Source organism: Anas platyrhynchos, chromosome 5 (assembly GCF_047663525.1).
Source record: "Anas platyrhynchos isolate ZD024472 breed Pekin duck chromosome 5, IASCAAS_PekinDuck_T2T, whole genome shotgun sequence".
Lineage (NCBI taxonomy): Eukaryota > Metazoa > Chordata > Aves > Anseriformes > Anatidae > Anas > Anas platyrhynchos.
In genome coordinates, this window is record NC_092591.1 from 33,878,141 (window position 1) to 33,905,809 (window position 27,669).

General features: G+C 48.8%; 1 protein-coding gene and 1 long non-coding RNA gene across 8 annotated transcripts in view; one reads left to right on the top strand and one right to left on the bottom strand.

Moving 5' to 3' along the window:
- Positions 1–827: 827 nt before the first annotated feature.
- On the bottom strand, positions 828–3,650 carry LOC140002640 (uncharacterized). The gene is made up of 3 exons (XR_011809675.1): positions 3,392–3,650; positions 1,107–1,330; positions 828–975 (listed from the first exon to the last, which is right to left on the bottom strand). It is a non-coding gene; the product is annotated as an uncharacterized lncRNA (long non-coding RNA).
- A 3,616-nt stretch (positions 3,651–7,266) lies between these two features.
- MAPKBP1 (mitogen-activated protein kinase binding protein 1) overlaps positions 7,267–27,669 on the top strand; it is a 95,475-nt gene continuing 75,072 nt past the window's right edge. For 2 of the 7 annotated variants that reach the window (XM_072038765.1, XM_072038767.1), the window contains exons 1-2: positions 7,270–7,482; positions 8,018–8,360. In XM_072038765.1, coding sequence (XP_071894866.1) covers positions 8,244–8,360 — 117 coding nt within the window. In that variant the 5' untranslated portion in view covers positions 7,270–7,482; positions 8,018–8,243. The other 5 variants (XM_072038766.1, XM_027459095.3, XM_072038763.1 and 2 more) reach the window with 5 other exon arrangements.

The window sequence follows — 27,669 nt, forward strand, 5'->3', positions numbered from 1 at the left end:
GTCAGAGGGTGAATTGAGCAGGATTTTAAGAGGAGTTTACGGTAATTTGTTGCCCTGCTTCCCAAGGAAATGCAACTGGAATTGGATCCACTTTTAGGCTTATTGGAAAGCCCAGATTCACAGCCAAGTTTAACGGCTCTTTTTGTGTCTGCCTCCGTGCCTGCTCACTGCTTTCTGGCCACAGCCTCCTCTGGAACAGTTGTGCTTTACCTCAGATGCCTACCAAGGTCTTCACAGTGAGGATTTCAGGGAGCCCAGCACGGGTGAAGGGGTTGGCACAAGCCACTGACTTCTAGGTCGGGCTGGGCTGGCACGAGGTCTGGAAAAACTCAAGGAGATGCAGTGTCATTTGTTTGGATACCAAATGCACTGGGGTTGTGCTCTTTTTGTGGTGCCAAAGCCCGCCTGGGAGGAACGCCTAAAGTGAAGAAGTGTCTGTGTCCCACTGCATCTGCTGGCAGAGCAGCAGCTCAGCTGGACCCGACAGCCCGTTTGTGAAAAATTAAAAAAAAAAAAAAAAGCATCTAACAGGGAGGACGTGGGCATGTCGTGAGAGGAAATTCAGAACATCACTGCTGTGCTAAGTGTGGCTGTAGGAGACATAATGAGCAGCTGTGGAAAACTGATACAAGCAGGTGGGTTTTGCAGCTTGCAATATAACGCTTTGATATTGCTTACCGTCAGATGGATTTTTTTGTTTTTGCTTGCTTGCTTACAGTTCTGCTGTAGTTCCATAATTTCACTAATCACAGGTAACAGTAAAAAGCATCTGTGGAGGCCAGGCAGCTGTACAGCACATTCAGTCTCAAAGATCCATAGCACTTGCCTTCTTCTCAAGGCAAATGCCAGTGCTGGCTGAGTTTTGGTCTGCTCTGACAGCTTGCTGAGCATCACCAAGAGCAAAACTATCTCCAGCCAGGGCACCATCCTTGCAGAAGATATTTGCGGTGCATTGTTCTCCTTAATGACTGCTCTCTGGAAATACAAAGCATGGGATGAAGGATAATGAAACAAACAGGCTTATTTAGGTCAATTACAAAAATGCGAGTTAATTGTGAACAAAGTAGTAAAGCAGGGGCAGACGATGGCACCAGTGACCTACATACCGCTGGCGGCAGGCAGAGGGGGTGTGCAGCTCAGCACGGGAGGGGTTTGCACGTTCTCTCCTTCCAGGTCCCAGCGGGCACGCTGTGGAGCTGCGCAGAACTGGTCTCCGAACACAGGAACATCCAGGGAGGTGATGGCCAAGCCATGCAGGGGCCTCCTTCTCACATGGCGTCCAACCCTTGGGAAGCTGCAGGACCTATACCCCTTGAGCCTCAGGGCAGACCTGTAAAAGAACAGCACCCTATTTTATTTTATTTTATTTTATTTTATTTTATTTTATTTTATTTTATTTTATTTTATTTTATTTTATTTTATTTTATTTTATTTTATTTTATTTTATTTTATTTTATTTTATTATTTCCCCTCCTGCGGAACAACCCTGGAGTGAAAATGGCATTGTTTGTACACTCTGCTTGTCCTACCAGGGGGAGGACAAGCGAAGGAAGATTGTGTTCTGATCTGTGTTTGGACATGCTCAGGAAAACCTATCCCACGATCCCATTCTGTGCCTGTAGCTGCCAGGAGCTCTCTCTTACCTCACCTGACTCAACACAACCTAACCAGACCCAACCTTCCTCCAGGAAACAGGCCCTTAGAGCAGAAAGGCAGCTCAGGGAGCCCTTGTGAGTGCTTTCAAGGTGCTTGTGAGGCGTGGTTGTTCTGGGCTAATTCCCACAAACACCCTGATCCCCATTGCCAACAGGATGAAGTGTGTAGGTGTCAGCAGCTCTGCTGCGAAATATTTCGGGTCCCAAACTGGGAAGGGTACAAGGTGACTGCCCTAAGGGAAGCCGTTATCGCTTCTCAAGGAGTTCAATCGTAAGTTCATCCTGTGCTTCACATTTCCAGGGAGCAGTAGTTAAGGAGAACAATGGAACAAATATAACTCCTACAAAAGGGAACAAAGACTTGGCATCCACCAGCTCAGTCAAATGCTTTCCTATAATGTGGTTTTCAGCTCTGGGTGCCCCTTGCCTGTATCCAACATCCCATCTCTGTGTGCCTTCCAACTCCAGGCACCTGGCTGGGCAAGGAGAGAGACCCCTCTTTTTTCTGTACCTGGCTGTTTTTTTCTCTGCCCAACCCTAAGATCCTAGCTGATCCCTCGGTAAAACAGAGGTCAGGCAAGACTGAAGCACATGTTCCCAGCCAGCAGCTGCGGCACTGCATTCTGCACAGCAGTGATGCTCTCACGAGGATGGCTCAGAGCACGTGCTGCTGAGGTCCTGAGCCCATTCCTCCAGCCTCTAGTCACCTGGCCCAGGCTGTTTTCTATCACATTTATTACTTCACGGCAAGCTCCAGAGCTTGCTATGCACCGGATGCATGCGTGCCTCGGGCACCAGGTGAGTCAGCAAAGGGCAGATGCATGGCCCTGGCTCAAGGGCTGAGCAGACACATGTACATGTATGTGCTTCGCTAATTATGTTAAGAGCATTTTTAAATGAGGACATGGGCATAATTGATCCTTTGAAATACAGGAGTGAGACATAAGTGGACTTGTTCACCTGAGTTAAAAATTAAATGGATTCATACTATTTTCCTTCAATTTAGATCTCATTTCTCTAATTTGGAAAAAAAAAAAAAGGCTTAGCTGTACTTGGTATTTCCAAATACATCTGTGCACCTTTAATTTCACTACAGTACTTACCCACCCTTGGTGTTACAAGCCTTTTCTAAGTAACGTCTCCCTATCTTCGCTTGGGCTTTCCATACAACACATTTTGTTCTTACTCCTCTAGCTTCCCTGGATCCTGTGTAGCTGCTGGTTGGAAACTAAACATTTCAAGTCAGGCACCAGAACCCCAATTAAAAGACCCAAGATTGAGTTGGAAATAACTTTCAGAAACTCATTTTGCTTGTTCCTTTTAGCTGTGACAATAAAGGAGAGGAAGGGACAAAGACCACTGGAGGAGAACAAGTCAACAAAAGCAACTAACTCTGGTTGGGGTTCACCACCTGGCACGCCATACATTTTGTTTAGAAGACTTTTGTATTTCCTGTGAAGGATCTTGTGTGCTTTGTCCGGGCAAACTCATTGCTGAGTAAGACGTTAGTAATGAAATGATTATGAAGCTTGCAGTCATTTTCCTAGCTGGAGGAAAATCCTATCTAAAACATCTTCTATATACAACACAGTAGCTGCTTTTCCTCTTTTGCCCCTTACCTTCCTATTTTCTTATGTATCTATTTCTATTCTGGAGTAGACCTAAGCTGTTTATCTTCCCTCCTCCACCCTCCCTCCCCACCTGAGTGCCTGCTGTTTGCTCTTCTAATAACTCACCAGGTGCAGAAAGAATTTATGACCCTGCAGAGTCAACATCATGTGAGGCTAAGATGGTAGACAATAGCCTAACTGGAAACCAGCACCATGGTCCCGTGGAGGTGGAAGCGTCAACAGCTCTTACAGAAGCCTGAATGCTCTTCTTCCCAGGTTTTTCAAAATCTGTGGTACAAAATATGTGCTCTGTTCTTCACTTGGCCTTTGCTAAACCAGACGGAAAGCTGCTCAGGATAGAGGCAGTGATGGTGTGGAGCAAAATCTGTCCACACAATTTTAGCAGACACACGTGAGCAAACTCAGCCTCTGCTCTGTGCTGTTTGGGAGCCCTTCATTTGCATTGGTGTGATGCCAATCCTTGACTAAGACACCTGGTCTCCAAACAGGCTTCAGTTCCTCATGCCACCTGCCACGACTTCCAATTTGGAGCTCCTTCTAGTAACAGGATTGTCTGCTGGAATCTAAAAAATAAGAAATGCTGTCTCAGGTCTCTTTCTCTGAGAAAGAAATCTGTTTAAAATAAGGCAAAAGCAAGCTGATCAGGCAACCACGCTGGGTCACAGCTGCAGTGTGGTAGCGATGCAGCAGGGGCTTGGAGGCACGTGGCACCTTGCTGCCCCTGTTACGCAGAGCTCACGCAGTGCTCAGCGAAGACAGCGGTGGGACCACGAGTGTCTTCATCACATCAGCAGGGTCAGCTGCAGAGTCACCTCACGTTCCCTGCCTGACTGCTGGTGGTGGGAAGAGCTCGGGGAACAAGTTCAAAGAAAGGTTTTAACATTAAGAGGGCTCACGGAGCACTTCTGCTCTGTTGCTTCGCATTTGCTTTTACATGCCTTTTTATCAAGGCATTTTTGAGAAGGAAAACCGTTCTGATTAAAGTCACTTAGAAAATGTTCCTTTTGCTTTGAGTCCTACAGAAGGCTTACGGGATTATTTGCAAGATGTTATTTCTTAGAAAACACAGAGGATTTCTGCAACAGAGGAAAGCGTTTCCAGATAGCTAATTACCTAGTGCTTAAAAATAGGGCATTTCATTTACGAGGCATCTGGTCTCTCTCATTATTTATGGCACACCTCAGAAGACTATGTTAAGAGCATCATTGAAGAGTAAATGCCAAAGGCAAATTATATAATTTATTCATGGTAGATTGGCTCTTCTGGAAGGGAAGAACTCATGACCTTAGAGTGAAGCTTAAAATCCTGCCGCCTCCTCTTATCATCAACTGATCTCAGTCAAGGTGCTGACCTTGGGAGTGGGTGCTACAGAAAGTAGAAGTTTTTTCTTTCCATTTTGAGTTATTTGGTATTTCCTGGAGGATAAGGTGACAGGGAGAACCGAAGCCAAGCAGGTTAGCATCATCTACTCCATTTTCACCCAAGCTAACACTTTGATAGTTGTAGAGTTAATACATTTTGCACTAATTTTTCATAAATGTGATGTTAGAATTGGAAATTCAGGCCCTTCTAATGTTGAAGTAAGTACGAAATAGGACTTACATTAAAATGCTTAGAGGAAGCTGGTGATTCCTGCTTGTTTTCCATTTGTAATAATAGATTTTAAAAATGTTTATATTAATAAAACTGTAGAAAAAGTTTCTTTAAAATCATTGGTAAGACCTTTCTCTTTAAAATGAACTGGAGGAACTGTGACATGTCATTCCATTTTACCTAATAATTACAAAGGGGGTAAGTTTTACTCAGAAAATCAGAAGCATCAGTTGCCTGTCCCAGTTCCTTTTCAGTGAATTTCAAAGTCCAGTGATGTTTCAGACATAGTCTGTCTCCTCAGTCGCTTCACAGACACAAAGAATTGTAATCACAAATCACATTATGCTGCGCTCAGCTTTCAAGAGAACAACGCTAGCTGCATTAAAACAGCGTCTCCCAAGCAGACATCTCAGCTGTCCCTTGTTTTCAAAGACATCCCTCAGTTCATTCCCAAATGTATGCATGTTTCTCACAAATGTGATGACTCTGATGTTTTACTGTTGAACAGCAGAAATTTAAGATCTATCAACTGCTTTCTCCCCCCTGTGCAGTATCAGGTCCCTGTGGTGTACAGGATGGTGCACGTTTTTAACTGCATCCAGCACGGGTGGTTCCACTCTGTAGAACTGATCCCAGTCTGGATAAAACTAAGCACCCATGTAATCTTTATAGAAGAGGGATTTTACTTTTTTTTTTTTTTTTTTTTTTTTTCTTTCCACCAGTTCTGTTTTCCTTCATGAATCCCTACTCACCCTTTGCAACAGGGCACTGCTTTCCAGCAAAGTGGCAATAGGTAGGAATGGACAACACCCACATTTTCTGAAAGAATACTCTTACGTGCCTCTTCTTGGGCTGCAGACCATGTTTGGGCGTGGAAGCTAAGTTACTTTTGTTCCTATCTCCCACAGACTTCAATTACTTTTATTTAAAAAAATAATTGCGACACTGCTGACTTGCAATTTAATTGTAAATTTAAAAAAATTGTGGTATATTTCTGAAACCTGGAACCACGCTGCTTTTTGACTCATATGTGTGGATTTCTTTAGGGCACCTATGTATGGAGACTAAAGACTAATGAAGGTTAGAAACCGACATTTTAAACACACTTCTTGCAGGTTACTGTGGCATGACTAGAGCTCATAGAGATTGGAAAGATGTCCTGTGTTATGCCTCTGGGTGTTTCCTTCAATATACGCAGGTTTCTGACCAGCCAAGCCTTAAGATCGTAATCCTGGCTGTTCGAAATCCCTCTTTGAACGGAAAACAACCTTTTCCTGAAAAACAGGCAGTGTGGGGTCACATAGTCACAACCTGTGACGCTGGCAGTGTCAGGGCCGCTGTGGTCACCTCAAAGGGCAAGACCACGGCCTGTGTGGGTTGACTGCCATGGTAAAGCTGTGCCTGAACTTTCAGAACACAGAAGATTTTAATGGGAGAAGATTTTCATGGGCTATGTTTTTGGAATGGTCACCCCCAGTTGCAGCGAGTACTCTGGGTTTGAGTCAGTTGTGGAAGACAGGATGGTCATCACTGAGGGGAAATTGGGGAGCAATTGGGGAGTAAGCAGCAAGGAGCCCACAGGGCGCTCTGAGGATGGACTGAGAAGGGCAGCCGCCATCCCTGGAGGTGTTTGAGAGACTCGTGGACGTGGTGCATTAGTGAGGGACTTGGCTGTATAAGATGGCGGTTGGACTGATATTGAGGGCCTTTTCCAACCCATGGCTGTGCTAAACAAGGGGGTGCCGGCAGGTTTTTTCATAGGTCGGACCCTCACAAATGCTGCTTTCCTTCCCCGCCTTCAGGCCAGCCTCTGAACTCCCCCAGAGTTCAGCCTGGAGAAAAGGAGGCTTAGGGGCGACCTTATTGCTCTCTACAGATACCTTAAAGGAGGCTGTAGGGAGGTGGGGGTTGGCCTGTTCTTCCACGTGCCTGGTGACAGGACGAGGGGGAATGGGCTAAAGTTGCTCCAGGGGAGTTTTAGGTTAGATGTTAGGAAGAACTTCTTCACCAAAAGGGTCGTTAGACATTGGAACGGGCTGCCCAGGGAAGTGGTGGAGTCACCATCCCTGGAAGTCTTTAAAAGACGTTTAGATGTAGAGCTTAGGGATATGGTTTAATGGGGACTGTTAGTGTTAGGTCAGAGGTTGGACTCGATGATCTTGAGGTCTCTTCCAACCTAGAAATTCTGTGATTCTGTGTGATTCTGTGACCCCTCGGACACCACCTGCCGACCCCCCCCTCACCCGCCTCGCCGCCTCACGGCGCCCGTGAGGGGGCGGCGCGAGCTCCCCGCGCCCGTTAACGGCCGCCCGCTAACGGCCGCCAGGGGCGCGCGCCCCCCAGCTCCACCGCCGCTGCCGCCGCCGCCGCTTGACCCGCGCGAGGCGCCGTAGCGCGGCCGGGCGGCGCTGGGCTCCCGGGGGCGGCCGCCCCCCGCTGCTGCCTGAGGCCCGGCGCCGCCGCCGCCGCTGAGGGAACGGCCCCCGCCCCTCCCCGCCCGGCCGCGGGGGCGGCCCCGCCAGGCGGCCCCTCCTCGGGGGAGGCCGCATGGGCAGGCGCTGCGGGGCGCCGCGCTCGCCGGCAGAGCGGCGGCTGGGCGGCAGGTAGGGGCGGTGAGGGGCCGGGAGCCGGGCCGGGGCGGCCCCTGAGGCACCCCCGTGCTGAGGGGCAAGGGCCGGCCGCAGCCCCGCGGTGGCGGTGGCGGGGGGCAGCCCCTGGCCGCGCTGTGGGGCTGAGGAACGTGCCCTGCCCGCCCCGCCGGGTGTCGCCCCTTCTGCCTGCGTGTCCTCCGGGGCCGTGGGAGTCGAAGGGCTCCCTCGTGCTGCTGCCGAGGCTGCGAGGAGCGGGTGCCGCGTTGTGCGCTTCCCGGCTGCGGGGTTGGAGGGACCCCGGTGATTCTTGCGGTTGTTGTAAGAGCTGATGCTGAAGCGTAGGAAGATCGGGTTTCTAGATCCGAACCGAGTTGATTTAGAGCTGCTAAATGGTGGTAAAAAAGGGTGGTTTTTATGGCAGCCTCTGAGAATAAATAACGCTGCATCCATCTTTATTATTAAATCTCGCGTTTGGCATTTCTTGTAAAGAGCAAAGCTTGGAAAAATGATTGTGAATGTTGTACTGACCCCTGGGTGCATCTTTCAGTTTAGATTACTGCTGATTTGATCCTCTGGAATCTGCAAAAGGAAAGCCTGCCAGCCTCTGTGAATAGCTTTGCAGTGTAACAGGAGTGGAGTCCCTGAGCAGAATCCCTCAGAGATGTGTGAACAAGCGTGAGCAAAGCTGAGCGCCTCGGTGTTTCTGCCTCAAACCTGGGCTCATTCCCCAGGCACGGTTTGCACGGGGTGTAATACCCTCCTGATACCTGGAGATGATGTCGGTTGAAGGGTCTACAATAACAAGTCGGATCAAAAACCTGCTTCGCTCCCCTTCCATTAAGCTGAGAAGAAGCAAGCCTGGGAACAAGCGTGAAGATATCGGCAGTAAGGTGAGTGTGGTGTGGTGCTGCCAGAATGTCTTGACTTTGTTGCCTTCTGTACCAAAAATTGTGCTTTGGGAGGCCTGGTGTGACTACAGAATCATCTTCTATTTGAGATCCTTACTGTATTGCAAATTCTTGCTAAAGCCAGCATCTCCCTTTCAAAAGGCACTCTACTTGTGGTGTATGTGACTGGAGGTACCCAGTCTGAAGATACTGTATTGGAAAGCTTTTGGGGTTTTGCTCGTTCTGGCATATGGAGATGTTATGGATGACTGACAGGAGGAACATAATGCTTTTTCTTCCTCCACGTTTCCAACTGCTACCCAGTGTTACAGGCAACTAATGATCCACAAAGACCTGTTTTTCCGTGTAAGCGATGGCTGTTGGCCCCACAGGGGAGTGCTCTGTGAGCACCTGGGGAAGGGTGGGATGGTCTGAAAGGTGGAAAATGTGATTTGTGTCTCTGAGGTGGCCGTTCAGACAGGGGTTGCATTCCACAGCTTTCCTCCATCTTCCCTTCTCTGTGTGCTTCAGACTGAGCTCTCCCTTCTCTAGGAGATGCCTTGTCTGGGTGTAGTTGGTTCAACCTGAAAAATTCCTCGTTCCTCTCGGTGTTGCAGAGGATTCCTGACAGACAGTCACTCACTGGGAATTGGCTGGTGTCATGAGGAGAGGAGGCTGACTTCTCCCCAGCTGCAAGGAGAAGAGCTGGGTGGCATTGCCTTGTGCTCAGAGCAGGCGCCTCTGAGTCAGGGCACCTGGTTGTGTCCCTGCCACTGATTCACTTGTAACCCTGGGCAAATCACTCAGCGTCTGTATAGCTCCAGCTCCGTAAATAGCGAGGTTAGTCCCACCCCCTTGTGAAGACTCAGTAATAAATAAGAAGTGCTTGTAAACCGTGAATGCAAAGTACATTCGTTTATCTCAAAACAGTAGTGCTTGAGTGCTGCAGTGAGGAACATGTGTGTAAAACTGCAGGGGGAATAAATGGCTCTGTATTTAAATGGCCTGTCCCAGCATGAAATCCTGCTCTTGAAGCTCTGGTTCAGGTCGGAGGTTCCCTGTCTACCAAGGAACACAATGCTCCTCTCTTGTCATGAAAGAGAAAAACCTGCTCTGCTTCCTCGGAGTTGTCTCGAGGAGAGTCCTTGGTGCTTGTGCCTGACCTTTTCATGTGCATGTGCGTGCAGGTACTGCGCTTAGTGCAGCCTGGGCACTGCCAGGGACACGTGCTGCATGTCTCTTGCTGACCTGTGTTCCACAGAGACCTGACGAAACAGCCCAGAGCCACCTGTGCCACCAGGTACCGTGGACATTGGATTCTTTTTTTCCCTGTGGAAAAAAGGCTGAGTTCTGCCCGCTCTGTTTCACAACCAGGACCTGCTGCTGCAAACCCCGAGTCTTCCCCGGTACCTGTCTTTTTAACCTTGCCATGTGCCTTTTAGGAGAGCTCCATTGTGTCCCTTGTGCTGTTTCCCGGTGTGCAGTCAGGGCTGCCTGATCCCCTAGGGACATCATGGATTCTTGCCACACCATCAAATTAGGGTTTGAGGGCTGCCTTTTGTGTATCTTATTAGTGAGAGCAGTTAATCAGTGAGACACAGAGAAGCTTGCTGGTAGAAGCAATTTGCTGTGATGAGGAGTTAGGGGCTGCTGGTGGTTTTCCAAAGCAGTTTGCTCTTAATTTCTCTCAGATGACTTACGGCCTGCCTTCAGTGGGACAGCTGGGGTGGGCTAGGCAAACAGGAGTGGGCCCTTTACCAAAGATCCAACAACAGCTTCCCCTGTTTGAAATCCATGGAGATGTTCCCTCTGCTGTGTGTGTTCTTCAGTCTTCCAAGGTGAGAAGCGGCTCTCCTTTTCCAAAATAGCAGGAAACAGATCCTCTGAGTCTGCTATTTAGCACAAGTGTAAATCCTGGGGACTGAAACCTGAGTATCACACGCACTGCTCCTGAGGGATCTCTGCTGACCTGCAGGAAGGGCTTTTCCAGGTGATTTCGGCTCTTGGACTTTTTGAGAAGTGCCCACTCCGAGAGGTGCATGTGGCTGCAGTCACGTGAATTGGGTGAGCCTGGAAGTATGGCAGGGTCTGTGAAACTTAGGGCTCTGGCTGGTCACCTCTGCTGAATGCTGCTTGGGTGCGTAGGATGGAGCAAGACTGTTGCCTTCGATTAATGCGTGAAAGGCGATACGTGCTTCGTGCACACGGACATAGGTGAAGAGCAGGCTCTCTGCAGCTCTGTGGTTCCTCAGAGTCAGGCTCTTTCTGCAACCAGCCACTCAATTTAAGATGGACAAGCGCCCTCAGTGGCACTACCTTGACTTTTCTAAGCTGTAATTATTTTTTTTCTTTTCTCTTTTATTCCCCAATGTGTGGTAAGTGTTCCTGCTCTTTCATGAAGAGCCCTTGGGCTGTGCAAGGCCTGACAGGCAGTCTCAGTGGTCAGGGACAGACCCCTCGGGCAGTTTGTCCTGCTGACGAGAAGCTCTGTGGAAATTGGCTCCTTCCAGTGAAGCAGCTGCTGGGCTGCAAGGGGCAGGCTGTGGGAGGCTGGCTGTGCAGAGACCTGTTTGTGCTTCGCCCTGAAAGGGGGAGTGTGGGTAAGCAGAGATACGGAGCATGAGGGCTGCGCAGGACATGCCATGTGTGACTTGGAAGCTCTAAGAGAGAACTTGTTTTGAGACTTTCAATGGAACTTATTTCTTGCCTATAATTAATGCATGGTTCTACTGTGCTTCCCCCAAGGAGATCTCTACAGGAGATCACACAACCATGAACATTGTAATAAATAAATATATAAAGGGAAGGAACAGGAGCTCTTTAAGGAAAGCTTGTTGACAAATTGGATGTAGTGTTTGGTTTTGCTGCTGCTTTTTGAAAACAACTACTGTTTTGTGGGAGTCTTGATTTTTGTTGCTGTGTGACTAGCTCTGTGTTTAGAATATTATTTTTTTTTTTTGGTTTTCTGATGTGGTGATCCACTTTTTGTATCCTCTCCACAAAAACACTCCCTTTTTTGTGTCGAACCAATACAGACTTAGAGTGCAGTGACTTACCTCTAGGCCTGTTGATTGTCAGGATTGCAACATGTCAGTGTGGAGGCTGGAAGCTAAAATTTCCTCAGATAAGTTGGTTGGCCTACGTTCAATTTCTAGAGGATTACTAGCCCTACCAGAAACCCAGCTATGCATCTGGTCGCCATGCTTGTGATTCCAGTAGGGAGACGGAGTTAAAAACGGGGAAGCGAGTGCCTTTGAAGCTGCATTCGTTGTGCTGCATGCGAGGCACTGGACAGTAGGGAAGCACGACAGGCCTGAGCCATCTGCTGTTGCTGTAATGCCCCGCTTGCTGTTTGCACCCTGCACCAGAAATCTTGCTCTGCTTACAGAAGTAAGAGAGCTATACCTGAGCAGGTAAAGCTCCTGCAGGGAATGTTCGTATTGTTAAGCTCTACTCCTGTAAGTATAAGCATCTTTTTTGTGTGTGTGTGTGTTCCTCAGTAAACCAGATCCACGATGTCACTGTAGAAACAAATCGCTACAAAATCTGCATACAGACTTCTCTTTAAAAGTGCAAGCCAGAGAGACAGAAATGCACTTGGAATTTGCAGCTTGTTTCTTTGATCTCTGCTGTTTTTTCTGAACTAGAAATATTTCATGTTGCCAGTTCACAACAGCGCCTTGACTAAAACCTGACGTTCCCCAGCAGGACGCCGTTCAGCACAGGGACTGGTGTATTCTGGTCTCCCCCTCATCAAACATCGTGCAAACATGTGCAGCTGGAACGAACGCTTGTTGCTGCTGCATGGTGCTGGGTTGGACCGGGTGGCTCTGCAAAACCTTTCTAGAGTTTTTGTTCAGAAAACGAGCCCTGTGTTGTTCTTGGTGGGACAGGGCTTCCTGCCCTTTGGGGAGGAGTGGTTGGCCCAGATGAGTGCCTCTCTGAGCAGGATGTGCACGGGCACAAGTTATGAGGAAAGCAGTTCTGTGGAAGCTTGAGAGCCCATTCCCAGCCCAGTTTTCCAGCTCCTTAGTCCCCTGGGAAGCTGCAGGGCTCTGCTAGGACCGCAAGCCACGCTGGATGCAGTGGAGTGGAGTGATACTTCTGGCCTGCCTGTAGCTGCCTGTCTTTGGTACGCAGTCCTTTTGGTCTGAAAACGTTAGAGCTTCCAACATGAATCACTTCAGATGCTGCTGGTCCTAACTGGATTAGCAGAGAGCTGCTGAATTTGAACTGGAACAGAACCAAAACACAAGTTTGATTCAGAGATACGTGTGCTTCAAAAATCATCACCTCTTATTAAATTGTTTAAGGTGCAGCTGAGGCTTGTTGCAGGGCACGGTTCTTTGTAAGTCTTTGGGAACAGTGTGGTCCCACAGCAGCAGAGCCTGCTGGCTTCCTCAGGGACTGCTGCAGCCAGTGGCACAGCTGAGAGGAAGCTTCCAGCCCAGGTTGGGCCTGCTGCTGCTGTGCCTGCTCTGCTTCGGTATCCGTGAGTGTTGTGTGGCCCCAGCTGATAGCCAGGGATCTCACACAGCCCTGCACCGCTCAGCCTAAACACACCCAACAGCTTAGGGGCTGCAGTCTGGAGACAGAAGGGATTTCCTGGCTGTCCCTGGTCAGGCTTATAACGGTGTCTCTTAAAGCAGAGGACAAAGGCTGATTAGGCTCTCCACGGCCAGACCCGCATGTCAGTGGCATGTCTGTATGTGTGGATGGTATCAGTGAAGCAATGAGTGTGTCATAGTTCGGGGGCTGAATCCTTTCCTACTGCATTGCTCTGGTCCCTTCCACTTCACCCTCGAATACACAGTGCTCAAGATGGCCCTGTGTTTGCTTAACAATTACATGCACAGGTTTTTCTTACTCCCCTCATTGCTCTGTGCACGTTATGCCTTGTCCTGCAATTACAGGGTGATCTGGCTAGGTCTCGGCTTGGGCTACAGCCTGCTGTGAGTGTTAAATGTGGCTTATAGCCACAAGGCCTGTCAAAGCCAATGTGTTTCTGCTCCTGGGCTGCAGCACCGCTTGCTTCTGTTTCAGGGGGATGGATACAAAAGCTTCTAGCAACTGAACGTGTTTGATTTTATAGCCTGCAATTGTATCACGAACCACAGTGACCCTTTCTGCAAAACTTGCGACAAGATTGCTGGAAAGATCTCACCCTTCTGGCCACCCCTAAATAGCACGCTGCCTTCACCATGAGGGACAGCAGGGAGCCCCCCACACAGCAGGGTGGGAGCGATGGTTTGCTGACAGCTGGGGTGCAGCTAGTGTGAGTAACACAAATCAGGTCACTTGCTGAGAGGGTTTACGTGGCTATTGCTTTCCCCAGGCAGTCACGTGCTGGATGGTCTCAGAGCTTCAGAGGTCTTGAATTGCGTGTTGTTCTTCTTCTCCTTCAGACGAGCAGAGTATTCTGAGAAGGCACGTGGGACTTAGAAACCTAACCTGGCTGCGGAGAGCAGTAAGCAGGTTTTATTCTGTCCCTGCTGTGCTGGATAAGCCGTGCACATACAGATTGACAGCCCCCTTTTGCTTGCGGGCTGTTGTGCTGCAGCGGGCAGTGGCACACGGCGTGTTTGCCCAAGACCCGGCTGGGACAGTAAGGTGGCAGAGCTCCAGGCTGGGCAGCAGCACATCAGGTGATGGGTTTGCTGCTTGCTGCTCGGGGCTGGTTGTCCCTGTAGGGTGCTTCACTGTGGTGAGGAAAGACATCCACAGACACGGTGCAAAGAGACCTCCTCCAACACGTACCGTCTGTTTTGCTGCCTGTGCGTGGTGGTGTGTTTTGCTGTCTGGGGTGTATCGCCTGGCTGGTTTCAGGGAATAACAGTTGACATGTTGGCTGGGAGCCAGGCCAGGTTGGAGCACTATCTGCTTGTGTCTCATCAAGGGTCTGCAGACGCCTGTAAAACAACACAGTCACAAATGACATAAATGTGTATTTTTTTTCACCTTCCTTTGTTTGGTGGAAAACAGCAGCAGGACACCACCTCCATTTCCAGCTGGGAAACTGGTGGTCAGCATTTTGGTGGCCGTGCAGAGCTGAGCAGGTAGGGCATCCTGTCAATCAGGTTGCTTGGTTAGCCTCGGTATGGTTTTATCCATGAGTCTGGAAGCAAATACCATGCGGTAGGTAGTCTGGCTTTTGGTACAAGTCTCTTGTCTTGATGTTTGGGGCAGGGAGTGGTGCTTACATGGCACTCAAATGGCACTTAGCAGGAGCGGAGCCCTCATATTAGCACTGAGTGAGCCCAGCTAAGGTCTGAATAATTACCTAGTGCCAAACCTGGCATCAGAAGACACTTGAGGCTTCTCCTTCTGTCTGATGTACCTGTCTCCTCCGCACAGTTGGAGGCTTCTGCAGATTTGTGTGCAGGTGCAGCTGGGCATTTCTGGAATCTCTGGATTCCAGCTCCACACGTGGGCTGCTCCCTGTGTCTGAAACCCTGTGGCTCTGCTGAGGCTGTGCCCACCAAACAGTGGCTACGGCAGGTCAGAAAATCTCCCTGTTTCCTTTCACCACAGCTCTGTTTAGCCTTGTCCTGAGTGTGTCCGCTTGTTGTGCAAGGAAAACACGACTGAGGCCTGCGGCTGTTGTAACTGCTGATTTGTGCTCTGTGATCTGTCTTCAGAAATACTGGTGCAAAGGTGGGTCACTGGCTGTGTTTGTATGACCATAGACTGCAGGAGCATCCTGTCTTTATCTTGCTTTAGCCAGCATGGGACAGATATGATGAAGCAGACCCAGTCCAAAGGAGACTTAGGTTTAAAAAAAAAAAGGATAAAAAGGTAGGGTAGGGAACATGCTTTTCCTACACAGACGTGGCTCCAAACTCCCACAGGAAGTCTGAAGCAGAACTAGAAATTGAATCCTGATCCTCTGAGGCCAAATCTCAGCCTTAGCTGCAAAGCCCAGCCTCTTGCAGATTACCAAGGATGTTTCTCACTTCTCCCACTTGAGGACCGTGTGTTCATTTAGGATTATTTGCTTAAAAGTCCCCAAACCACGCTGCTGTAAATGCTGATTTGGTTCTGTTGTCGCTAACGATTTCAGTAGCTCTGGTGATGATGGCTTTCCAACAGGCTCAAGCAGATTAAGAACCATCTGAATTAAAGCTGTGGAAACCCCAGTAAGCCTTGTAATTCTGCTGATGTCCCAGGAGATCAGGACTGTTGTTAGTTACTGATTGGAAATAGTACCATAGAGAAGGCTACGAACCGCTGGGATATTTAGTGTTTCCAGGCCAGCAGCAATAAATGCCAGTCCTGCTCGTTCTCCGAAATATGGCATTGAAGTTCACAATGGGTCGAGAAGGCGAGTGCGAGGTAACTGCTAGGAGCTTTCTGGCCGAGGGGGAAGGTGTGCGTGCAGCAGCCGTGCCCCAGCGGTGCCGGGTGGCAGCCGGGCGCTCAGCACCGTGCCCGTGCGGCCCAAGCGGGCAGCTCCCGCCAAAGGGGCGGGGCCTCTCGCCGTGGAGACGCCGCCCGGCCAATCCGCGCCGGGGGAGGGCGTGGCCCCGCCGGCTTGGCCCCGCCCCCAAGGGGTTTTTGGCGCGCCGCGGTGCGGCCCCTGCCCGGCGGAGCGCTGCGGTCAGCCCGCGCCGCGTCCCTAAAACGCAGCAGCTGGGGGCACAGCCGGCACGCCGAGCCCCAGGGCTAGGCAGACGGAACGGGCCCACCGCCCCTGTCGCACAGAGTGGGCCTTGGTGGTGGCCCAGGTTGAACGTCAAGGCCAGAAGGCAGCACCACGTTGCCCTGGGTGATAACGCCGTCCTCTGGGGCAGGGGATGTGGTGGCGTGAGGTGTACTGGGCAGCTTCCAGCTCAGCATCTCTGCCAAGGGAAACGAACCGTCTCTGTCATTTTAGGAAAACTTGCCTCTTTTCTTTTGTGAAAGAGAAGGGTTTTACAAGGCGCCTGAAACCTGGGGAGTTCCTAAGGTAACCAGGAGTGACGAAATGCTGCTGTCTGCAGAGAGCCCTGGGATGTTCCACTGGGAAGAGAAGAGTGCTTGTTGTAATAAAGCATTTAATTTTGCTGCCAGGGCTTTCCAGAGGTTTAAAACAATTGGGAATACTCATCACCTACCGCCTAGAGGTTTGTTGGCAAGCAACAGAAACTCTTTTCTTTCTGCTGGTAGTTTTTTCTGGCACTTACGGCCTGTTGTACTGGGAGGAGCAACCCGGCCCGCCTTAGCCGGCAGCCCTTGCCGAGGAGGGGAGGAGGCTGTGTAAACAATCCTGGAAGTCTGCAGGCAGAGAGGAGCTGCTGTTCCTGCCCCGGGTTGTGGGGACAGGAGCTGTGGGCCTGAAGCGTGTTTGTGTAGCATGTGGGCTTATTCTGAGTTGGGGAGTTCTCATGCTGAGGCGATGGCAGAGCTGTAAATCATCAGTGATCAGCATAAGCTGCAGAAGCAGTTCAGGCAGGAGGAAGGGCGTTACAAATCCGTTACAAAATGTGGGTGATTTCCATTGCTGGGGAGCGGGGGGGATGCTGTCTTTGGGATGCGGCCACCCCTCTGGCAGAGGGATTTACTTCCAGGTCTGTCTGCCTGGGTTCTGTCCCGAGTCCTGCCCTCCTGCTCTCTGGTGCGATTTCATTTGGATGCCTTTCCTTAGATCCCCAGAAAAGAAAGTACTGTAAACAGCTGCCAAGCAGGATTTCGAGTTGTAGGGGATATTTAAATGCTGGGGCCTGGTTGGATGACAGTATGAGTGTGTTTCTATTTTGCTACATGTGTGTGTTTAATAGGAAGAACATACTCTCTTTGGGTTGAGCGTATGTTACTTTACTTAATGTGCCTGTTAGTACAGTAACTGACCCCCCTTTAGAGAGTGGCACTGATATTGTGTTACAGCTGTAATGTGTACAAAGTCTTGCACAACTTTGTGTAATGTTTTTACAGTGGCAATGACCTTGAAGGTTTAAAAAATGCATGTACTTAATTGTGTGTGTGGTAGTACGAGTGTGAGCAGTTCTGCTTCGCCCAGTGCATGGGGAGATAAGCACCTCTGTGGCTGGTGGCAAGATCAGCGTCTGTGTATGATTCATCTCATGCACATGAGATGTCTGCATGCCTTATATGTATATCATGCAGTTGTCTTTATGATGTTGTTTTGACCATCTCAGCTGTGCTTTGCTAATCTATATTCCCTGGCTATGCTGCTAACAAGTCATGTGAAGTTTGGAGCAGAGACTGGTTTTTCCCCCATCCCTCAAGTGAGCAGTTAACCGGAGACGTTCTGTGTTATTCCATTTTTCTTTGATACCCCCATCATCATCCCCAAAATGTGGAACTGGTTTCCTCCTTTCTACCCAGCCAGTTCCATGTAAGATGCTGACCTGGCGTGTTCAGGAAGGCTTCCTGTAGGCTGCTGCCCAGAGGCCAGGTAAGAGCAGGGTCTAGCACTGGGATCTGTGTCCCTTTGGCTTGTAGCGGGCGCCTCCCTCGCCTGCGTGCCACTGGCACCCCACTGCAGCTGCAGTCCGTGCCTTCCGTGCTCCAGGCCGCGAGCCTGTGGGCGTTGGGCTCAATTCGGGTTCATTAAAATACAGCAGCACTACAGATATTCCTACTCCGAGCAGGGTTTGCACGTAGAGCTACTGACTGTGGTGCAGCCCGCTAGTTTCTAAGGTTACATTAAAATGCAAGGGGATGCTGGCAGATGCTCTGTGCGTGTCTGCCCTTGCGCTGTCACACGCCCGGGTCACCTCTGCGTGGTCCCTTGGCAGGCAGGCACGGCATCCCGCTGTGGTACGAGCAGGCTATTAACTTACAGCTATACATCTGCTGGGGCTGTGGTGGGAGCCTGCCACTGCTGTGAGTTGGCAAGGGGCTCACCTAATTTCTTGCTGCATAATTTTTTTGGTTTTCTAATTATTATTATTATCGTTATTTTTATTTTCCTACCCGGCTTATGTTTCTGCCCTGGTAGAGTCTGTTCTGGGCACAGTGAAACAGCCAAGCTGACAGCGTTTATGGGACATTCTTTCCAATTGCTGTGCTCTAAACACATGTACACCAGCATTGAGTTACTTCTGCCTGGAACTAAGCCACAGAGCTATATATAAAATGTATTTGAACTGTGGCAGTAATGTTGTTGGTATAAATAGGAGAAAGGGGTAGCACCAGGGCTTCCCTTCCCTAGAGCTGGCTCGGGAGGAGTTCCCTTTGCTCCATCTCAGCTGAAAAAAATGGGGAAGGAGGCTGAAAGCAACAAGAAAATGTCATGGGGCTAGGCTTCGGGGAAGAGCATATGAAGCATGAGAAACTTGGGTCTGGAGCACTGGGTTCCTCCTTGGTGGCTGCCCAGCTCTTCTCTCTTGTGGTGGGTCGCCCGTCAGAAATCCCTTAGGCTTTGGTGTGTGGTGACCTGATCCCCAGGGCCACAGGGTTGTTCTGTGACAGCCTCTTGTGTTCTTGTGACTCCAAAACTAGTGCTGAGTTTTCTTTAACTCTTTCTGGCAGACATCTCCCTGCTCTTGCTGTTGGAGACATGGTCTGGGCACATGTAGGGCTTCTGTTTGCCCCGGTCATTGTGTTGTGTGACATGTTGTAGGGGACAGCGTGTTGAAGTGATGTCGCTTCCACAGGTGCACCAGGATGCTGCTGTCATCTTTTGAACCCTTGTGAAGGCTTGGGACTTTTCCCAGGCAGCATTTGTAAGTGAAACAACTTCTGCACTTTCGAAGTCCTTGTCCAGTTCTTTGTACAAAATTGGTTGGTGGAAGTCTTTGCTCAGTCAGCAGGGCTGCCTGTACCGCTGTCTGCGGTGTTTTCTGTCAGTAATAGATTTTTATCTCACCCAAAAGAAATGTAGGAAGTGACCTCTATAGAAATAGCAGAAAGTGCCGATAAGCCCTGAGCAGCGGGTTTTAGTCTTTGCTCATGGCTGGTGTTAATTCAGTCTTTAAAGTGTAAGTGCTTGTTTGTCTTGGCTAATTTGTAAACTGATCCTTCCATAATGCTCTCTTTTAAGTGCTTCATTGTAGATATCAAGCCTGTGATGGTCTAAGGAGATAAGAGAAACAAGGTTTGCAGCTAGAAGTAAAGTCCTTCCTTGAAACGACTGATACAGAAGAAGAGAAGCAAGATTGTGGATGTGGCTATGATTTCAGGGTATAGTGCTCTGCAAATAAGTCTTTACATTCAATCCATTCTGCTGTGCTGCAGGTTTTTTTTGTTTTTGAAAGTCAGAATCACCAGCTGCATTCTTACAACTCCGAGGGATGCTCAGCCCCCATTTCATCCTACCCCTCTTTTCTGCCCAGCGGTGGGAGCTGCAGCCTGGCTTCACAGGGGGGCTCAGCTCCTGAGCAGGGGGAGAGCAAAGCCCCTCTCCAGCTGTAGCCTGCTACCTCATTGCTGTGCACCCAGCAAGGAATGGGGAGAAGCTGCACAGAGACTTTTTAGCTGTCTTTTTATTTATTTTTTTCTTTTTTTTTCCCTGCAGGACATGAGCCTTCAGTTTGAGCAGGGTTTATGTAGGCAGAGTGGCTCACTACAAATGATAATCAAGGGGGATGTTCTGACTGTAAACATTGCTTTGCTGTTGGGTCTTTCTGCCTGTCCTCCAAGTGCTCACCTGCTTCTCATTACCCTTAGACAAACATACTTAGGGCCTGTTGTTCAGGTATTTCTGAGCTACGTGTGTCATTCAACATTATTTCTTGCAAAGATGAATGCTGCTAAATGCATCTAAAACTTCTGAGTGGAAAATTGTGAATCGGGAGCATTGACACTTTGCTAAGAGCAATGAGCTCTTTTTTCATGTTCTGCTTTTTATGGCAGAAAATTTTGCTAAGAACTAAACATATAAAAACAGAATTACTCTGTGCAGTGTTGGAGAAACAGGAGTTGGTTGTGTGCCTAGATCTGTGGCTTTCTGAATTTCGAGACAAGGACTGTAAAGAAATGGTGGTATTTTTAATAGTTTGTTTTCTAGAAGCATGGCAGGAGCTAGGTGGCAACACAAACAAAGCGGGTTTTAAGCCTGTGGATAAAAATTGCTTCCTCTGAGTGTCATTTCACTTCCTCAGTTCTCACATTTGATAATTCTGCCAGCTACACATGCTTGTAAGCATCAAGTATAGGATAAAGGAGACCTGCTTTGCCAATGTTATTTCTCATGTTTCTGGGTTTTCTGCACTGAGATGGCAGCCTGCTCCCTTTTTCTTTTTGTTCGGTCACCTTTAACCCCTCAAACAAGTGAGCTTGTGTTGGACTGCTGTGCCTCTTATTTACAGGCTTGGTTTCATTCAGGAAAGGAAACCGACCAGGCACTTGGGGAAAATCACAGGCAGAAGTGATTTGAGGGCAGACTATGTAGGAAAGGCAAAGTGTACTGAACAAACGATTTAATGTGTTTGTTTAGGATTGCTTTCTAGGTATCCTTATAACTTCTGGTCTCTCTGTGCACAAGGGAGAGCAAGGATAGGATGGTGTTTCTTGCTGCTAAATTGGAGGGGAAGTTATTCAGACCTTCTGGGTGTTGGGTCTAGTCCATAAAATCTGCAGTAAATTTTATTCTTTGGGAAAGACAAACCCAAGTTCTGTGTCTGAGATAGGCGTGACTCAGTGACGGTTGCCTCTCCTGTAGCACCAGCTTGCGTCTTTGAAGCAGAAAGCTGGCCCTGTGGTGGTGCTCTGAGGGAAATTGGTACGGTGGGAACCTGAAGCTTCACCAATAGGGTGCTCCTCTGCAGCCCTGCCTGAGCAGCTCCCCATAGCGGTGTGGTCCTGGGCTTGAAAATCCTATTTCCTAATGCATGGGAAATCCATGCGGAACCAAGCATGTGAAACAAAGTTCCTGATGTGTCTCCTGCCAATTTTTACATCTGTCACCTCTCTTACTTGCTTAGTCTTGGGGTATTTCCCCAAAGGCCTTCAGAGGCAGGTTGGATTTTCAGTGTTGAGGCAGGTGAGACGTGGTGGGCACGTGAGAGTTTGCAGGAGATACCCATGAGGTGGCTGAGCAGCAGGTGCAGTACGGGGGTCACCGTATGACTGACTGCTGGAGACCTTTCCAACTGTGCTGGGAAGGGAGGCGGTGGCAACAGGGTTGTTGAGGAAGCGATGGAAATCTGTGCTCATGCTGTTCTCTTCAGTTTGTTTTCTCAGTCTTCAGCACGTGTTCATACATATTGCTTCTCCTGGAGGCCATTGTCTCCTTTCTGGCTGGCAGGAGAAATCTCTTGGGTGCTCAGTAGACACGTTGACTGGCGGACGCAAAGAGCTCCTTAATTCTAGGGTGCACAAAGGGCAGCTGATGATAAAGGCCCTTGTGTAAGAGGCTTATTCCTCAGGGCAGAGCAAGGGCAGGGAGTGGAGGAAGGGATTGCAGCGAGTGGTGGCGGGGGGAGCTTGCGTGGCTGCTGCTGTATATCCCAGTTGGTCTGGGGGAAAAATAATCTCTTATATTCCTTCGATTCAGTTTTAAGCATTCATTAAAATTCTTGTCCCTAGCCTCAAGCAGGAGTGAGATACAGCAGTGCTGTAGCCTGGTCCAAGCAGTAGATAACTGCTGGAATTTGGGAGGGAGGTAAGGTTTTTCTCAGCTCTGCCACTTGTTTGTTACATGACCATTATCAAGACGTTTCACCTCAGACTGTGTGTGTGTTTCGCCATCCAGCCCTCTTATATCTGTTTATAGATTTCAAGCTGTGTGAGAGTACATGTTGCTACCTGCTGTGAGCATAGGAGGCCTTCATATTCACTGGGACTTGTCTCAAGAAATGTGAAACAACAATAAATACTTCAGAAAATGTTTAGGGAAAGAACAAATACTCCTCTCCTTACCACCTGCCTCCTTCTTTGGGGATGCTGTCTGTGTGATAAATGCTGTGTACTCCTGTTGTATTTAGTCCAACCTTCGCATCTTTTAAATTATGTTAGTATTATTTTTTTTAGTATAATTTAAATCGGCTTACAACAAAACCATTTTCTAATCTCCTGAGCGTGTAAGTATTTACTTTCCCCTGTGGAGTCATCGCAGTCTTAGGGAGATGTGTGTGGGAGGACAAGGTGGCTGGTCCTGCAGGCGTTCAGGTGCTGCCAGCGGGAGCTTTCAGGTGCAGTGAGAGGCGAGCTCTCTGACCTCGTGTGGAGGACACGGATATCTGCTCTGGGCAAGGTATTGGAGCATAAAAAGGTCAGGCTTTTGTGTACAGAGAATCTCTTTAAGTCTTTCCCAGGGACTTAAGTGCTGCTTAAAGCTGTCTTCTTCTCTGGAAGATCTGCGACGTCTCCTTTGTGCCAATGGGGGCTGGGTGAATACAGAGCAGGTTCAGAGTGCCAAGTCAGAAATGACAGTGGGTGACTTTTTAGGCAGAACTCCTGTGTAAATCAGTGATGAAGGACAAAAATAAATTGATTTGGCATGGGGTGTTATGAGTGAGTAAAGAAATCACAAATGAATTATGAGTGTCACTTCAGGCAAGCTGATTAAAATGCTTTCCTTCACCCTATTTAGTTCTGTCTCCGAAGTTCCTACTCTTGTGGGAGCGAGCTCCACCACCAAGCCTCCCCCCCACCACCCCTACAACCTTGGACAAACAGTACACTGATCTGTTTATACCAAAAGTAAGTGCCAGGGAGAAGAAATGAAGGAAGTCGGGGACAGGAACCTCAGCCTGGTACTTTTCTTACATAGCTTTCCTGCTCTGCTTTCACTCGGCAGGGTTAACTGTGAGGAAGGCTTTCTGAGCCCTCCCTTTCAGCGTATCTGTCCCGTGTCCATGTTTAGTTTGAACGTATGTATTGTTTATAGAGCTCAGCACGAGGTGATTTAGGACTGAGCTCCGCACCACGGCGGTATCAGCATTAGAAACGCTGTGTTGTGGCCCGTGTGTTTAGCTTCTCTGGAGTCGGGAGGTATGCGGAGCTGCCACGGCTTCCTTGGAGCGGGTGCCTGTGCCCGCAGCGAGGCCGTGGGCTTTGAACTCCCGGCTGCTTGTGTTTAGGAGCAGCCCCGCTTGGGGCCGGGGCTGCGGGGAGGGACTTTGGCAGGGCCGTAGCAGGAGGACGCCTGCCAGCTCTTGCCCGCATCCCTGTTTGGCTCTTTCCCTCGTTCTGGTGTCTCGCTTCTCGTGAGTGCTAAAGCCTGTGCGAAACGGAGGGGAAAATGACTGTGGAGAGAGCCTTTCCTATCTGGGAAGTGATGATTAACGATGATAAACGGTGACCCTTACGCTTGGAGAACCGTTTGTTCCTGCTTGATTTCAAACCCTTATATGAGTAACTGAAACGTTGCCCGAGGGAGCTGTATTTAAACTTTTTTTTTCAACTTCTTCCCCTCACTGAAGCACTTTCTTTGCCTATATTCAAGCCCTGCACATGGATTTGGAGGAGACCAATATATAACACTGCCACACAGTCAGAAGTGCCTTCCTTTGATCTACACTGCTGGGACAGACTAGGGGAGCACTGCAAGTCCTTGCTTGTACTTAATCCTCTTACAGATATTTTTCCATGCTGGGGAAGGTGAATTGGTTCCTTTTTCTACCATGAAGGAAAAATCACTGGACAAATGGCCTATGTGGGAGGGCAAAATTACCCCCTACATCAAGTATGATATTTTACGTGCTCTCTTTGCTGTATGAAGAAGTAAATTGCAAATTGGAAAAAAATCTGTTCCTTGTAAAGAAGTGATCCTGTACAAGTCCAGGTCCCGAGAACTTGAGGAATGGCTTCTTTGAAGCCTGCCCACACAGGACGCATCTTTCTGTTTCCCATAGGACTTGCCTACCCGTGGAGCTGGCCAGATCGACTCCATGTGTAGACACTTAGTCTGGAATAAATCAGGATTGACTCTTTATGTACCAGCAAACCTGTAGCCTGTTTGATGTTGCTTTCTCTTTTTTAAAGCATACATTCTGCACACAGTTTTCCCTTGCATCAGCAAAAAGAATTCCCCACACCAAAGTCCAAATAGCGTCATCACAACTTTGACGAAGGTGGGCAATTTGCACACACTCCACACCTTGTCCCTTCACCACATTTGTATCTCTGAATGTTTTGTGAACTGCCAGGAAAGTCTGAGTTGGCTTTTATGGTGAGGATGGTGCCTGAATGGGAGAAGTTGCCCCTTTGCTGTGTCTCTAGCCAGGGTTGGTAAGGTTACATGTGCCTTTCCTCATCCCTGCAATATTTTGAAATAAATTGGATTTTGTTGTGGGTATTACAATAGGAAGGCAAACTTGAGGGATTAAGCTGGTGTGGAGTGAAGGAACAGAAGACAATTATTTAATGATAACTAGGTCATGCTGCAGAAACTGGTAGGAAATTAACCATGTGTATCCTCTTTTGCAGGACACAGGGGTGCTTGCACGTGCATTGCTGTCTGTTCTGAGCTCCCTCGCTATGGCTGCTGGTGGAGGTGCTTTTAACAGTGTTCCACCCGGTTCCCCAGGGCTGTGCAACAGCATTTATGGCCTCCCCAGGACTGCCTTACTCCAGGTGCACGAAGAAGAAGGCAGAGTGCAGATTCAGCACGTAGCCCCTGACAGCTGGGGCTGACGGGTCAGGAATGCAGTCCTGACAGCTGGAATTGGGCTGAAAGCAGCCAGCACAGTGGGGAGGCCAGGAGGGGAGAGCAGGCAAGAGAGAGTGCGGAGAGATGGACAAACACACGCACGCTGTGTGCAGGCACGTGTAGAAAGACAGCCCGCAGGGACCCTGGGTTGCTCACGTTCCTTTTCTTCCACCTCTATTGCCATTTTGTTCCCTGTTCTCTCAACTGGATCGTTTCTAACAAATGTGCGTGCTCGACCCTGCACAACCACTGTAGTGCCACCAGGCAGAGCCACTGGAACCGAGGCGCAGCATTTCTGTGACAAACCCACCCCTTCCCAGCTCTGCTTCTGTGCAGGTTCACCCATGTAATACCTCATGTAACTCAGTGAGTCAGAACCCTCTGGCAAGTCGGTTTCTACCCTTGCCACTCTTCTGCCAAGGTGCATCAGTTGTAAGTTGTGTTGTGGAAGATCATTCCCTGTTGTCCTCAAAGTGATTATTTGGGAAATCAAAATTTCCTAGAAATGGCAACTGCTTGTTACAGGCAATGATGTTCTCGTCTTTTTTTTCCTTAAATTAAAATATGAGATCTCGTTCAGTGGTCAGATGTATCTCTGGGTCCTTTCACCCTATGGATGCTGCTTCAAGGTGCTTCCAGCCTATGCTCAACTTGAAGTGTTGCAGCAGGTCACGGTGGCGGATTGCATGAAATCTGTCTGATTGTCTTGGAATAGTTCCTAGAAGGTCATTTAGGCAATGGTATGAGCCTGCAGTAGTGGCCATGAGCAAGGCTTGTGAGACTTAATGCAAGAGACGTGGAGCCTGGTCTGCCAAGGCAGAGGCGTCCGGAATTGGTCGTGTGTTGGAGCTTGTCTTATTGCTGTTGCTTTTGCAGGTGGAATATTTTCAGTCTCCAGGCTTGCCAAGGCAGTACTCTTTGCTAGCACTGGATGCCGAGGCTGGAGAGGACAGAAAGCCTTTAATTTTATTTTTATAAATTATTGTAAAAAAGAATGTGCATATTCTGTGCACACAGACAGAAGTGGGAGGGGGGGCTTGGGTAGGTGAGGGAGAGAAACCAACTGTGGAGCTGGGTGGTTTTATTGTTTGTGCGTTCTTGTAAGTCAAACATCCCCTGCAGTTAATTCCATCCACCCATCTTCAGCCCTCCCTCTGCCAGACCGAAAACAAAAACCCCGACTCCCAAAAAACAAACAGGCAGAGGAACCTGGGCCAAAGCCAGACCTTTGCATGTCAAGCTCAAGTGCAAAACGAATATTTCACAGCTGTGGTATAAAGCCCTGAAATGAAGGCTTTACAGTGGAAATGCTGACAGCCCCTTAAGTAGAACAGTATACTGTAATTAGCGTTCTGCGTTTAATGTGCCAAACGAGGCACAGCAGAGCTAAATGTAAAACTTGAAGCCTTTGTTTTTCTGCAGCAGTAACAGGAGATCAGACAGCGTGTTCAGACAGTAGATTAGAGCCTACGACGTGTGTGCTGGTCCCTGGAGGTTAAACGTGCTTTTTTGTGGTGGGGCTCAGGGGCTGCAGGGAGATCTATGAGCAGGGCCAGCTGTGAGATTTGGCACTCTGTATCAAATTTCACTTATGTAAGAAATAGACAGCTATTTCTTAAGTGCTGACGCTGACAATGTACAGCTACAATGCATTTTCACGTATCGGGTGCCGGGGTGCAGTGATAGAGCTTTGCTGTGGTGCAGCAGGGAAAATACGCCAGCGGCTGTGCGGCAGGGCTAAAAATGTTGGGACCACAAGACAGGGAGTTGGATGTGAAAATCACCATGCTGTTGTGAAATTTGGGCCTGATTTTGGAGCTCTCTGTGTCAGTGTATTGCCAGGGCTGAAGAATACTGGGGTCTCAAGCCTAGCCCTGAAAGTGCTCTTTTAGAGGAAAATAACAGGCGATTATGCAGCCACTCCTCCATCAAGGTGGTAACTGATCACCTGATGGCCGCTGTGATGTGCTAGGGAAGGCTTTCCAGAGTAATCCTCATGAGTTACACACCTCTGGGATTTCTGTGTCCACCGCTTTCTCAGGAGCTGTGCTCTTGCACATACATTATTAATACATGTATGGCCACGCTCAGTCGGGAGAGGGATGAGGGCAGGCAGATGATGCAGTGGATGAGATGGGAACTCTGATGGATGTTGTCTTTTTGTGCTGACTCAGTGCTATTAGTTAATGAAATGGATTCAAATGTTAACTGTTATGCACAGGCCCATGGGAGGACTTGTGAAATAGGGCTTGTCTGCTTGTGGACATTTATTGAAGGAGCTGTTCTGGAGTGGAACGGAATAATTGTGCCACAAGAGCTCTCTTTGAAGATGTTCTCCTTCATAAATAAATGCTCACAAAGGCATGGATGGGAAGGGGGGAGTTGAAACCCAAATGTTGATTCAAGGATAGATTTTCTGTAAAGGAGCAGAGAAGAGAATGGGGGTTACATTTCCAAGTGCAAAGAAAGCATCTGGAGTTCTTATCTATGACTTTGTGGAGCTGGATGACCTCTGGGCTGTTGCCTGTAAGCAGCCTTAGATATCAAAAAGGTAGATCAAGTGTTAGGCATTAATGGGAGAAAAGAACAGAGGACAAAACAATAGACGGTATTGATCTGCTCTGTAAATGCTTGGCATGCTCACAGTTGAAAGCTGTATGTAGTCTTGGTGTTTCCTCTTCTGTCTTAGGAAGGATATAGTGGACTTGAAAAGAATCTCAAAGAAGGGTATTGGAGCTGACCAACGATAATGACTTACCAATGAGTAAGTCTAAG